The 14,167-nt window shown below is 42.3% G+C and overlaps 1 protein-coding gene across 3 annotated transcripts in view; it reads right to left on the bottom strand.

Moving 5' to 3' along the window:
• Nucleotides 1-14,167, bottom strand: part of prex2 (phosphatidylinositol-3,4,5-trisphosphate-dependent Rac exchange factor 2) — an 83,320-nt gene that overhangs the window by 50,270 nt on the left and 18,883 nt on the right. For all 3 annotated transcript variants that reach the window (XM_070927811.1, XM_070927812.1, XM_070927813.1), the window contains exons 5-12: nucleotides 13,244-13,345; nucleotides 12,148-12,309; nucleotides 9,101-9,234; nucleotides 8,002-8,105; nucleotides 6,324-6,473; nucleotides 5,634-5,775; nucleotides 1,223-1,323; nucleotides 87-190 (exon numbers count right to left, since the gene is read on the bottom strand). In XM_070927811.1, coding sequence (XP_070783912.1) covers nucleotides 87-190; nucleotides 1,223-1,323; nucleotides 5,634-5,775; nucleotides 6,324-6,473; nucleotides 8,002-8,105; nucleotides 9,101-9,234; nucleotides 12,148-12,309; nucleotides 13,244-13,345 — 999 coding nt within the window. The remainder of the gene's footprint in view (nucleotides 1-86; nucleotides 191-1,222; nucleotides 1,324-5,633; nucleotides 5,776-6,323; nucleotides 6,474-8,001; nucleotides 8,106-9,100; nucleotides 9,235-12,147; nucleotides 12,310-13,243; nucleotides 13,346-14,167) is intronic.

Here is a 14,167-nt window from a genome sequence, read left to right as displayed (position 1 = left end):
ACAAGAGAGAAGATTTTAATCACGTCAGTGATAGGGATTGTACAATATGATTTATATTAAATTAGGCTGTACTGTTGCATCCTTACCTTAGATATGACATCGTGCATGTCACTCCTGGGGTGGTAGGTGCCATCGTCATAGCGAAAGCGGTACAGCACAGGCTCAGGTTTGAACTGGTGTTTGTCTGTGACTAAAAGTGCAATTCAAAACATAACGAGGTTTCTGAGAGGAGATGTGCCAAAATGAAAGAAGAAACAAGTGGGGAAAAGTCTCAAAACCCTAAGGGAGCATTATCCATCTTGCTTCAAATTTGAAAGTATAAGAGGTTTAAAAACATATTCAAGCCAAGCAGGGCTGCATGGTGAAACACGCTTTCCTGACAAGAGGAAGACTCAAACCTCATGCAGAGTGGTCACAGATAACACAGCTGCTCAGAGCTCCCTGTTCCTCTTGCTTTAGGGGACTTTGTCAAGGACCCTCCTAACACTTATAACAGTTGGCTCTGTATTCTTGGCTGCATCCGTGCCGCTTCCATTAAAGGTTTTAATGAAAAGATATTCTATCGTTTTTCACATGGGGACCTCTAACTGCACTGTGAGAGAGCACAGAGGGGCTCGGAGTTATTCCTCTCTGTCAGCAACAGCTCTACAGCCCAATCTCATTTCTCCGCGAGGAAGCAATAAAGCACCCCCGAGTGATTTAAGATACAACTTGACTGGGGGCCCTTCTCTTTTGAGGAACAAAATGCATGCAGAGCAGTATGCGCCATTTAGTGTGAATGCAAAGCATTAGCCAGCTTAAGCCTCATGCGCTAAATACACTTGTTACCCAAAGCCACAGAGCAGCCACTGAGCAAATATGACACAAACATTACGGCAAGAAGAGATTAATGATTATAATCCCTTACCTAAATATTATGTCAAGGGAGTGTTTAAATGGGACACCTGCTAAGACATAAATAAGACAGCTGCATCTACAATGTAGACTGAAGCCAGGGAGTGAAATATTGTGAAACTCTGCTTGTTGAATAAGGAACATTCATTGGACATGGCTCGAGGTTAAGTCAGGCAATGGCAGGCATTTGCAAGCTCTACACGGTGCAGTATAAAGTAGATTTGACTGTGCTAGATTTTGGTTTTAGATAATGGAACAGCGAAGGATGACGAAGCAGGTCTGAGTGGGAGAAGAGAAAGCAAGAAAGAACAAAATTGTGAGAACTAACCATGGTGGATGATGCCGTTCTCCAGCAGAGCTTGACCCAGGTGAACCCCTTCCTCTGGGTTGCCTGTCTCACCGATTTCCATCAGCCAAGACACAAACTCACTGGGGACACACAAAAGACAACACTATAATACTATAATAACACACATACTCAGTCCGAGATAACACAACAAACACACAAGTCCCCACGGGAAATCCCATCACCCCATGAAGGAGAATGCGTATGATCAGTGGAATCAGTGGTTTGAATTTACTCTTGATAATCTGTAAATAGGAAAAAAGTGGTGACCACCATTCCAGAGAGCCTTTACAACTCGCTACGAACAACATTTACTCTGAATTGATGTGACTGTGCCAACAAACACTATCTTGGCAAAGAGGAGTGATTTATTTACTGTTGGGGGGCCACGTCTGTTTGTTAAAACAACCAGCAGGCTTTAGTTCGTGTGTTTTGTCTAAATTAACTGTATTTATTTTAGATGTAACACTATCAAATACGAAGGATTTAATTGGATCTTGGGAAGTTCATCATGGAAAATACAAGATATCTTTTGCTCTGCACCATTTACAACTTGGAAGAGGAAACAAACCAACCACCAAAATAACAAACACGGTCTCCAATCTTCTGATCGCCTAAATGAGCTAAATGGGATAATTCTCCATAATTTAGTGACTCAGAGAGAGGGAGGGATTGAGAGAGAGAGTAAGAGGACAGAATAAAGAGAGAGAGGGAAGGCAGAGTAGCAGTGGTCTATCTGATTACATCCTTGATGTCCTGTCTCCCCATAAAAGACAAACAAACACGGCCAGCAGCACCACTGGAATTCTGTGGAATTCACTTCCGGGACATGGCGGAGGTGGCCGGGTGTCAGCGTCGAGCAACAGGAGCAAAGTTTTCAGAGAAACAACTGACCAAACACCGCACCTCCACCTCCTCCGTCTGTCCGTCCAACATCTTGTACCCTTTAACCACTCATCCATGGCGTCTTTTCTCTCCAGACCACAGGGGAAAAACACAAGTCTACAACAATGTCAATTTGTCAACCTCTGCACCTTAACCGTGAAAGGAAAAACACCCTGAAAGTTTGGCCTATGCAGTTCTCACGGCCTCGAGCAGATTAGGGTCGCAACAAACAGTTTCATGCAATTTGAGTCTACATGTGGAGCAGGGCGATTGGTGTTTGGTCTCTGAGAAAAGAAAATCTCTCACTTTAATTCAGCCTTTAAAATCCTAAAAACCAAGTATTTTGTCAATGATATAAACATATATAAATAGTACCTACAGCTGTTTTTTCCATCCCAACTGACTTTGATTGTTGCTTAAATTCTGTAATGAATATTTTATGTTGTAGAGAAATAGTTGAAACCAAGTTCTCAAGGGCTGTAAGACCAGTAAAAGGAGCTTATTTGCTTTCTTACCAACAGTTAGATGAGGAGATCGATGCCACTCACATAATTTTCTCTCACATATTTTGTTACATTCACACAGAGCCATGCTAGCTGTTTCCTCCTGTTTCCAGTCTTCATGCTAAGCTAAGCTAACCGGCTGCTGTCTAAGTGTGGCATCAATCTTCTCATCTAACCCTCTGCCAGAAAGCAAATAAGTATTTCCCAAAATGTCAAACTATTGCTTTAAGTTTCTCAGCGTCACGATAATCAAATCCCAGTCATTATGTTCTTCTGCACAATATTGGCACAGTATATTAACTGGTGTATGAATACATCTCCCTGCTTTATGTATTAAATGCTGTCTACGTCTACGTGCAGCAAAAGCAGCAGTCTTTCTATTCAGCTTCTGCTTTAATTTATCATTTGCGTATGCTATTCCAAGTAATGTCAAAAAGAAAGAGCAGGGGCTGACAAAGACAAAGGGCATTTCTTACAGGATGTCCAACCTTTTCATTGAGCTCTTAAAGGGCTTTTCATCTATCACCACAAGCAGACACTATTGTCTTTCATATATAGAAAAGACTAACACTTTGAATCTCTTTTGTTTTTCTGTTTATTCCAAGTTTAAAATTGGATGATAACTGCAAGCTAGGTGGCTGTCACACACATTTTCTTTGATGAATTACCCTGCCACAGGAACCAAACCACAAATACGATTGTACCACTTAAAGGGGAGGACTTCCAGACCCAAAAATAGCCTTCAGCCTTAAAAAAAAAAAAAAAAGAAAGAAGAAAATCAAAAAGAGAAAGAGGAGGCGTGGAAAGAGAATAAAAGGCAAAGCATTTCACAATGGAGGGAGTGGGCTGAGTTGAAGCCATAGGCAATGTGGCTTTCATCAGAGACATACCATGCTGGTTCCAATTCACCAATTACGCCTACATGTAATTGTCTCCAAAGTCATCTCAGACAGGGGAAGTACAGAGGGGGCTAGAGATGTCTTTTCACCCACAAGTGGTCATCCAGGTGTTGGCCATGTTGCCATGTTTCCAAAGGGAGCTTCCCTGAGCTGCTTTCTCACCATATGATCTCTTCAGACTCAATGAGGTGCCCACATATGACCAACGTTTGATCCTTTCAATCTTTTTCGCTGACAGATCCATTCCTCCTCCAGACCGCGAGGGATCTGGTGTTGTCTGCGTGGACCAAAGGAGAAAGTAACTCCTCTTTCCAAACCACCATGCAATGTAACATGGCCACAACTATGTCCAATTGGACTTTTTGGTTGCTGTTTTTTTTCTTTTCATGCATGTAAAAATAACAGGGATTTGGAAATGACTGTTTAAACTCGGGTGATTTTCGGCGTGATTATTACCAGTCAAAACATCTTTGTGAAAATTTTAAACAAAACATGGGTCATTTTGAAATGCAGTGAGGCGTTTACAAGGGAAATTTGTTATGGGATTTCAAGATATGAGCACAGTTTAAATAACCTCCAACCAAGACTGTCTTGTGAAAATATTTTATTTCATTTCCGACCCTTTTTAAATTGCACAGTGTCATCACTCTATAAAAAGACTGTAGGCCATCACATACAGTTTTCATTTTTCAAACATGGAGAGCTCTTTGTCTTTGGCTGCAGCCAGATGTTTGTAGATTTTATCATCCTGATCCAGCTTTGTCACCTTCTCAGTCTCGCTATGTGTGCTACCCACACAGGCCTACAACGTGGGAAGCACATTATTGAAGAATAATTTGTGTTGAATGTGAGAAATGGAAATAAGGATTGAGGTTACAGGTTTTTGCGCTTTCTCAGTTTAGGAGAGCAAGAGGTGCGATATCTCATCAAGGGTTGCTGTAAAGAGCTTTCAGGCTCAATGAAAAGAACATTATATCACTGCAGGTATATTGAGGATCATGTGGTTCTGGTTCTCACGTACATCAATGATTGGAGTTACTGTCCATGCCTGCTAAAATTTGCAGGAGATCTAGAATTTCAGATTATACATATTAAAGACTGTTTAAGAAGTGTTTCCCCGAACATGATTAAATCCAGTTCAAAACAACTTTTTTTACTCATTCACTTGCATGAAAAACCTTTCAAACTCATATGACAGCAAGACATCTACATCTTATGATGAAAGGGAAATTCTGAAATGGGGCATCAACTCGTGCATGCTTAAAGTAGATCAAGGACAGGATTTTGAGCAAAGCAAATATACAGTAAATATTCTTACCTATCAGCAAATGGAGGATGGATTGGCATGTTTAGACTCATTAAAAGTAAACATGGAAAGTGCACTGGCATAGCTGTGCAAAGTCAAGGACACGAAGAAACAAGTTACAAGTACGCACACACACACACACACACACACACAGCTGCCCTCTGGCATAATGGGCCCTCCACTGCAGTTACCTCATGGATTCCTCAGCAGAGAGCTTATTGTAATCTAACATGGGCGAAGGAGAAAGCGGGCAGTCAGCTGAGCCGCACAGGGATATCTCCCTGTGATTTACGACTGGCATTCAATGGCCGATCCGTCCCGAGACACCACACCAATAATCCTTAAATAAGATTCATGGGCTAAATCTGGCTGGATTTGATTTTCCCATGACTGAGACTGCAGATACATAACACACAGTCTTCCTGAACAAAAAGCGCCGACACTTTCTTCTTCCCAGCTGCTGTCTTTAGAAATCCTCGGCCAATTTAAAAATGAAAGCAGGGATGGAGATCTATATTATAAAAGTGCTCTGTGTAATCTGCTCCGAAGATATTACCATGTACTGTAAGTGCTAATATTACTCACTTAGCACTGTGCAAGTTCTTTACATCAAATATAAAGACATCTGAGAATAAACAGAATTAACTACTAGACATTCAGTTTCCACTTTGACACTCACTTCTTCTCTCACAGTTAGAGAGCTCACACCAATGTGACGCCGAGGAAACCACAAGGACTGAACACTCAGCAGCTTCCTCACCATGAGCAAGCCAAAGTGACGAGATTAGCGAGAATCTTACCTTCCAAGGAAGCACTTGGGGAAGGTGGTGAGCTTGCGCTTCCGGTCCTTAATGAGGTTACCCTTGGTCATGAGGTGGTAGAGCTTCTCTCCCTTCTCTGACACCATCACCCATGTATCCTGCTCCATGCCGAGCCTCAGACCTACGCAGCAGAGGAGGGGGGGAGGGTGCAAAAAGCTTGTCAATATTGTGGCATTAACAATCTATGCACTCAGCTCTTAGGCTCGATGTGACATCCATTACTAGCTGGCGAAGGTTAATGTCTCCTAATTTCAAAAGATAATTAGCAGTGCCTTTCAGAGTCTGTGCTTATGGTCTTACACAGAGTTAATGGCTGACACTATGAAGAGTTTATCTTGTATACAATCTCAAAATGGGTAATATAGAAACAGAAAATATGCCGTCTTCACTACGTGTTTTGTAGTGACAACCTGCAAATCTGATTTAACACCCTTAAATCTGCAAGCAAAAAACAAACACATTACTGCATCGCACACAGCGCACTTCTTCAGTTATTCAGCTTGAATTGTTCTGTATTGATTTTCCCCAAACACAGCATGTATGCTCAGTTATTTGACTCAAGACAGATGTTGAGAAAAGAGAAATAAAAGGGAAATGAGTTTCCCTAACTGACTGCACTAAGTGAACCAACCCCCACCCTGATACTGATACACTAAAGCGCCTTCTTACTTTTCCTGCGCTCCCTCTCTTTCATGATGGCCTCCAGCCACTCCTGCTTCTCCTCCGGGGTCTTGGCCATGCAGACGAACCACTTGTTCTTGGCCGTGTTGTGGATCTTCCAGCCGTTGTTTACTATGTTCCCGCTGCTGTGGTAGTCAGCTGTAAGGCAGAGGGGGTGAGCACAGACACAAGTTTGACTGGACTAGTCCTCTCTGGCAATCTCCGAGGGGTGGAACAACACAAATGTACTTTTTTTTTTTTTTTTACTCATTTAGGCTCAGAGTAGTTCATGTTTGAAGGGGAGGGCCATCAATTAGTGGTCGCACTGATCATGACACTGTAAACAGAGTTGTTTGGAAGTTGGGTTCACAGTAAACGAGGGTTACCGCATAAAACAGAGCAATAACATGGAGGCACGGCTCCAATGATTTGCTTCAGAGAAAACAAAGCAAAACAACGATGTGATAGTAAGACTAGGGCTCATACAGGAATAGACATTATCTGATGAATTAAGGCTTTCTTATACAGTACTATGAGGTCTGCCTTCCAAAAGCAACATCCATTATAAAACTATTGAGTATAATGTACTCTATCTTAGTGCAAACACTCGCTCTAGACTCATTTTTCCCAGCTTTCGTGCCGGCCCTCATAGCCTCTCTATTGAGTGCTTCATTGATTAACGCTCTTCTCCTTTAATGAGATAAACGAGGGGACACACATGCAGAAGAAGATCCATCCATCAGTGTTTATTTACTACTGAGTCTTCCGAATACTCCCACAGAGCTGATAGCTACTTGTGATTCACCACCTACACTCAAATACAGACGTTAAGAATGTAAAAAAAAAAAAAAAAGCAAATGGAAATGGAAATGAACTCTTGACCGTTAGCTGAAGCTCCGTCATTATTTCCGTCTCTTAGGGAACATTTCAAAATTCCTCTCTGTCTGACCTTTGATTTTCTCCCTCTGAGGGTGTAACAAAAAGCAAACCATCACAATCATCAATTATAATCACATCTAAAAGCATCTACAGTGTGGTGTCCTTTATATGGTATGCCTCGAGGGCGTTTTTCAACCTCAGGCAGCAAGTGTGTGCCTGGGAAAAAGTCGCGACGCTTTCATTACGTAGGAATCTAAGCTAAAATACTCCTGGATTTCAGATTGAGATCTCCCGCCTGTGGTGCAGAACACCCAAGAGTTACTGCACCGCCGCCTGCCTCACGTGTTTATCCACCCTCTCCAGACCCAAACCCATCCATCTCTCACCAAAAAAACACCCAATATTACTGCCCATCTAGGTCTGCTGGAGAGGAAATGATGGCTTCTACAAATATAAATGATAATCAGTGGCTATGTGAGGCCAAGAGACACAAGCGCTCGAGTTCACCAAGTACCAGCAGCAGTGCGGCCCCAGGGATATGTAACTATAGATGTCTAAAAAATGTTTATAGGTAAATCTTATTTTTCCATCGGCGATCCAAGTATAAAATCACACAGTTGGGCACCAGCTCAAGCCAAGGACTATGTTGTCTACGTTCCTGTGTGGGTTATTATGGCACGTTGTGAAACCCCTGCTGCCAGAGCTGAAATAAAAAACGAGGAACCGAAAGAGAGCAAGAACAAAAGGAGAATCTAACAACATTTATTTGTCCAAAATAAATGCTGTATCTTATTACAAGACCACTCACCTGTGCCATCATCCACATTCTCCACCTCCATCACCTCGGTGTTGATTCTCCCTCTGAACAGGTAGCGAGGCCCCTCTGTGGCCGTCTTGCTGTTTTTTAAACGCCTTGGATAGAAAGAAGCAACCACAGGAATTAACCAATACAACTTAATCATTTCATGTTATTACTTACTGCGTAATTAGTTGCACTCACAGTTCATTTAGGATTTTATAAAGAGACTAATTATAATCATCTGATGTTTGTTGATCTGAACTAACCAAATTAAAGTGAGCAAAATGTACCCAGTTATTGAATTTAAGGTCAGATGTTTATGTTCTTTCATCCTTTTTCTTTCTTAAGTCAGTGAATGGATCAGTGCTTTTATGCACTACCTGCAGACACTACACTCTATACAGCATGTACAGTAAAAGCAAATCAAAGCAGGTGGCAGCGTGGTTGGTGGCAGGTAAACAAAAGCTGCCTGAAACACGTACAATGGACATAGCAGCATTGTTGGCGGCTGCATCAGTAGCTCAGTGTGAGCAGCGCAGATCTGGTGAAATAGAAGCTAGTTTATTCAGGGCAGACTATTCATCAGGTGTTCCGCTTTCAGAAGCACTACAATGGTCGGCACTCTGCAAGAGTTTCCTGACTCAACATGCACTGATCATAATAAATGTCATATTATTTGGTATATAAGAAAGTACCTGAAAGATAAATCTAATACAAAAAGAACATGAGTCCACAGATGATGGTTAGTATCCCCACCTAGTCTAATCACATGTCCCCTTAAAAAAATCTCCCAAATCCTTTTCTCACGTGTTTCTTCTATTGCATAACATTTCTTTCAACTCTCTCACAAAAAACTAAAATGCTACCCACAGTGCACTGCTCCCTTTTCTTTAAAAAAAGTAAAAGGAAATGCTGCATTGAATTATTTATAAAGTCCATGCTCTAAATGATCTGTAGGAGTACAGAAACAGAGGGAAATTTAAAATTAGCATAAACAATATTTTTATTCTGTCTCTTAAAAAAACACACACTGAAATGAGAGTTTAAATTCATTTTCTGCTTTGTGGATTTTGTCTGTAGAGTAATGAATAAAAGAGGGTCAAGACACCTGTTTTTTTTCTTGCAATAGACCAGAAGCTTGTCAAACAGGAAGAAAATCCTCTCTTGTATGTTTCCAGCTGAAATCTTCAGGAGGACGCCGTGCATGAGCATCTCCGTGCATGTATCTGTGATATTTGAGCCCTGCAGACGGACATGTGTACAAAAGGTCAAACAGGCAGAAAAAACGGAGAGTGAAACAGATGCTTGGACATAGATTGACACACAGGGCAAAGACGTTATTCAAACTAGCAACGTGTCCATGCTACAGAAATGATTTCTATACCATTCAATGTTTACACATAGTGTCTGAACAGGAGGAGGGATTACAAAGCCCAGCCTTTCCTGTTCCTTCTCTCAGGGGTCTGTGAAAACACTCCGTGCTTCCTCAGAGCAGATTGCTGTGGGACTTTAAAAAACGCAGTCGTTAATAGCTTCTATAGAATAACATCCCGTCCAGTCAAACTATGTGTTGCATTGTCGCGCCTGGTCACCATATTGGTCGGGGTTCCTGCTGCAAGTGATAAAGTGTGCTGTCTTTTCCCTTACCTTGCCTGCTCTGGGAATTTATGTACCACTTTTGATCGGCCCCTCAGAGCTAAAAATAACTCCCATGCGCACAGAGCCGGAAAATGTGCTAAGCATTTCCTCCTGCTGGAGACATCAGCGGGCCAAAACCTATCCCGCTTTTTCCTTCTTTCTCTCCTCGCCCTTTTCATCCCCCTTCTCCTCCCTTCCCTTCCGCCGATCATCTCTCTCTCTCTTCCCCTCCTCTGGATTCCCCAGTCTATTCCTCTATCTCTCGCCTGCTCTTTCAGGGCCTTTTAACTTCCCCAGCCCATGACCAGATGTTAAACTAATTTGCAGCCAGTGGATGTGTGCACACCAGACATGGAAAGGCCAACTTGTCTTGATCACTTGAAGGGGCCAATAGCAACATCACACTGCTCCAGACTATAGAGCTGCATTTCCTTCTGGAAGAACCGACACTTCCCCTTTGTGTTTCATGCACTTTTACACAGAACCCCCCCCCCCTGCCCATTTACTTCTTTCATTTTTCTTTTTCTCTGCAGCATTTTTCTATCACTCTTCACATCAGTCTTGTTCCAAGCCAAAGCTCCACAGAGGGTGTATTCAACACTTTAAACCCTCAGTCATCTGTTTCATCTAAATTTCAACCCTATTTTTATAGTGAGACAACTGCCAGACATAACAACTGCAGTAAGGGATAAAAAAAAATTAGGAACGACAAAGCAGGATATGCCCTCAACTCTGAAGTGGTATTTGTCAATTAGCTGGAGAGATGAGAGAATTTTACTGATGTTATTTAAACTAAAGAAGCCAAATAAAGCAAACTCCACAACTCAATAAATAATAAACTCAAACAAGAGAACACAATGTGACCTGAAACACAAGTGGAAACTACTACCCACTGCTCTAAAATTAACATATTTCTATGGTACACAGTGACAAAACACAGACACTTGCAAACACTAACCAACTGGCAATCACCGCCCTGACAAATGCTGGCAGTCATCACCATGGTGACCGCGACGGCCCTCGCCCTGTCTCTCCCACGCGAGGTGAACCTGCCAGGATGCCCCAAGGGCGGCCAGCTGTGGAGCAGGTCAGCACTAACAAGCAATCAGCCCAGGCGGAGGAGCAGGAACGGAAAAACAGCAGCTCTCACAATCACTCCTCATCCCTCCATCATTCCACCGACACCCACACAGAAAAGCAAGATGCAACCGTCACTCAGCTCTCTCCTTTTTTTTTTTTTTGCCCTTTTCTTTCTATTTTTCTCCTCTTTTCCTCTTAGTTCCATCTCATTTAGAGCTGCAGAGTCTGGCGTGCAGCAGTCAGAAGGTCCCGCTCCAGAATGAGCTAATGTTTACAATTAATAAAAGTGCTGAGGGGAAACCGCAGAGTAGCTGCAGCCAGGACCATGTCGAGTACAAGATATGTCACCCCACCCAACACTAAGCCTCATTCAAATCACACTATTCTTAAATTTGAACTGTGTGTGTGTGTGTGTGTGTGTGTGTGTGTGTGTGTGTGTGAGGATGTACAGTGCATACAGTGCACCTAAAACCTGTAGTGTTTATTTTGTGACCTAATATTGAGATTGTCTATCCTTTTTAAGAAGTGTACAATAGAACATTTAATATACTCTATTAATTACTACTATTAATTATCTGAATAGACTTGGATTTCTTTCTATATCAATGGATGCAAGATGGGGGTTTTTTTGTGCCCAACTATTTATGTTCCTGCAGTATATTTTACTTCAAAGCAAAACAAACTTCCTAAAAGCCTTTCTAAATGTCCTGCTAACACTATAACAACACTCTGACGTTGTCAGTGACCCTAAAACAACACATTCACAGAAACTTGAACATCCTGGTCACATGGAGGGAGGTCTACTCATGCTCTACCGTATCTTGTCTTACTCATATCTGACAGTCTGTTACAGCCTACACCTTAGTCAGAAGCTGTATCAACACTGGCAGTGTATCTTTGTCTGCATGTGTCCAGGAAGCCTTCAGGGTGCTCTTTGCATGAAGCCAGGTCAATTACATAAACATTCGAGCCTCTTGCCTTACAACCACCACCGTTTTCTCTTTCCAACCACCATTAGGCCGACTGACCCCTTATTAAGAACTCAGGAAGAAAACTAATCCAGAGGCCAAGAAGTGCGGTGATGATTGAATCGGTCACCCTAAAGCATGACAGTTTTAACAACAGGCTCATCCAGGCAGAAAGAATTTGTCCATTTGAATACAAATCATTGTTCCCAGAGAGAACAAGAAAGCTTAAAAGGCTACAAAAGTCACGCCACTTGGAATTCTTGTTGAATTGCTGGTGTAGGGCTAAGTGGCTTTAAATAAGTCACTACTTTGAGCTTTGGTGGGGGAAAGCTCAGCTGTGAGTTAAAGGTGACAAAAAACCTACAAGCCAACTCAACACAGCAAGAAGTCAGTGCAGCCATTTAAGTTGGACTTCAGTGGAGGAGATTAAATCATTCAACACAGTGTACACAGTTTAGCTGAGGCCCACCTCCCAGCCCTCAATATGGGACTGCCATTCCTCCAGAATCTCCAACTTCTCCATCTGTCTCTTGGCTTCGTTGATGCTGGAGCACACCGCCTTCATCACCTGCAGGGACTCCTGCACCAGGGCATAGTCGTTGTGCTTCTTAGGGGTCCTTTTCAGCAGCTCCTGCAAACGTAAAAGACCACACAAAGCCACAGTCACAAAAAAAATTAATTCACACACATTCACATTAATGCAACTGAAGTGCTTTTGAGAGACATCAAATCAAATTTGTGGCAAATCTGGCTCTAAATCATAATTTACGCAACATGAAAAGCATGAAAGAAAAGTATATTCCATTTCTTATCCACTCCATATTTGCTTACCTTCCAGTGGTTCCTGAGTTTAGTGGTTAAAACTCCTGCTACTGCATGCAACGGTCTAGCAAAAAAGATGGCAATCTCTGCGTCTATAGTCCAAACACTGTGTTTCAGCATGCCAGCAACTATAGGGCTGATTTACACCGTTCTGGATATATCTGCAGCCAGTGATGGCTATCTGTGTCATTTTAGAGGAGGGGGCCCTAGCAGCTGGAAGACTTCAAATGGCCGAGCGTCAGATTACCCCCTTATTATTATTACTTCTCTTTGCCCGCGCTGGTGGCTGTTTAGAGAACGCCTGGGTGAATTAATAGATCATAACAAGATGAATGAGACAGGACAGCTCAGATCACCAACTCAAACAAGCCTTTGAAAGTGTATTTAATTTCGCTCACGTTTCACGTTGGGAAATGGAAATTTCAAAACTAACAACTGCGAGTGCAGGTATGAATGAGCCCAGTCAAAGCGTCTGAATGAGCAGCTGGGCAGGGGAGGTGATGATAGGTCTTGTGTTATTGTTCCGATGTGGGTTGTGCTGGGAAACTAAAGCAGAGACGTGTCAGAATATGAGACCAGTGTTTCATTAGCGAGGGAGAGGTTGATGTGAATAGGACGGGACAGCCCTAACTAATGACTAGGCGGCGGTGGATGAAAAGAGCAGTAGAAGGTATCCGACAGAGGTGGCACAAGGGTGTGGCAACTCCATAATACATGGTTAGCATGCACAAGACCAGACTCACTCTCAGCAGCAATGGGTACTTGCAGATCCTCTGAATAGGAGCTACCAGGTAACCCTCCAGTGGGACCTCTGTGTTTTTTCTGCCTCCCAGTAACATGCAGTTCTGCAGGAGAGGAGAGGAGAGGTTTAACCAGGCTAACACTAGCTGGCTGTAATGCTCATTGTAAAGAAAACCAAACTGTTATAAATAAAAGTTGGGGTCCAACATTTGTAGCAGCCATGGTGGTGGGAGGTATTAGAATAAAGGTCTTTGGCAACATATAGCAGAAGGGTTTACCAGTAGTATCAGCAGTATTCCATAGTTTTATTTGTGTAAACAGAAAGGTTGTCATGTTAACTGACTTGTGAGATTTTATGATATCATATCTATTGTGGGGTGAGCAAGGTGTGGAAAATTTGCTAGAGTGATGTAAGAAATACATTTTCTGAACATTTAGGCATGAAGCGGTGGTGGTAGTGGTTGTCATTTATGTACAGTGTTTTCATCAATGTTTACCACAGTTACCATCTTAGTTAAGCATGTTAGCATTTCCAACATACGCTAATTAGCACAAAGTACAACTGAGGCTGATGGTAATGTCATTGTTTTTGCAGGTATTTGGTCATAAACCAAACTATTGGAGAAACTTTGACCTGCTAATGGCACTACAGGAAATGTGAGGTGATCACCAAAGTGGGTAGGATTCATGCGTCATGTCTGTACAAAACTTCATGGCACTCCATCAGATAGTTGGAATGTTTCAGTCTGAACCAAAGTGGTGATCCAAACGGCTAACAGACCAACATAGTCATCCCTAAATTTAGATTTAGCAGTAACTAACGATACATTTTGCCTTCAGTCGATCAAAGTGACCCTTACCTACATGTAGTACATGTGGTAGGTTACAGGTTACGAGGTCAACTTCTGATATTCATTCTCATCTCC

Source organism: Enoplosus armatus, chromosome 21 (assembly GCF_043641665.1).
Source record: "Enoplosus armatus isolate fEnoArm2 chromosome 21, fEnoArm2.hap1, whole genome shotgun sequence".
Classification (NCBI taxonomy): domain Eukaryota; kingdom Metazoa; phylum Chordata; class Actinopteri; order Centrarchiformes; family Enoplosidae; genus Enoplosus; species Enoplosus armatus.
This window is presented reverse-complemented; position numbering and strand designations above follow the sequence as displayed.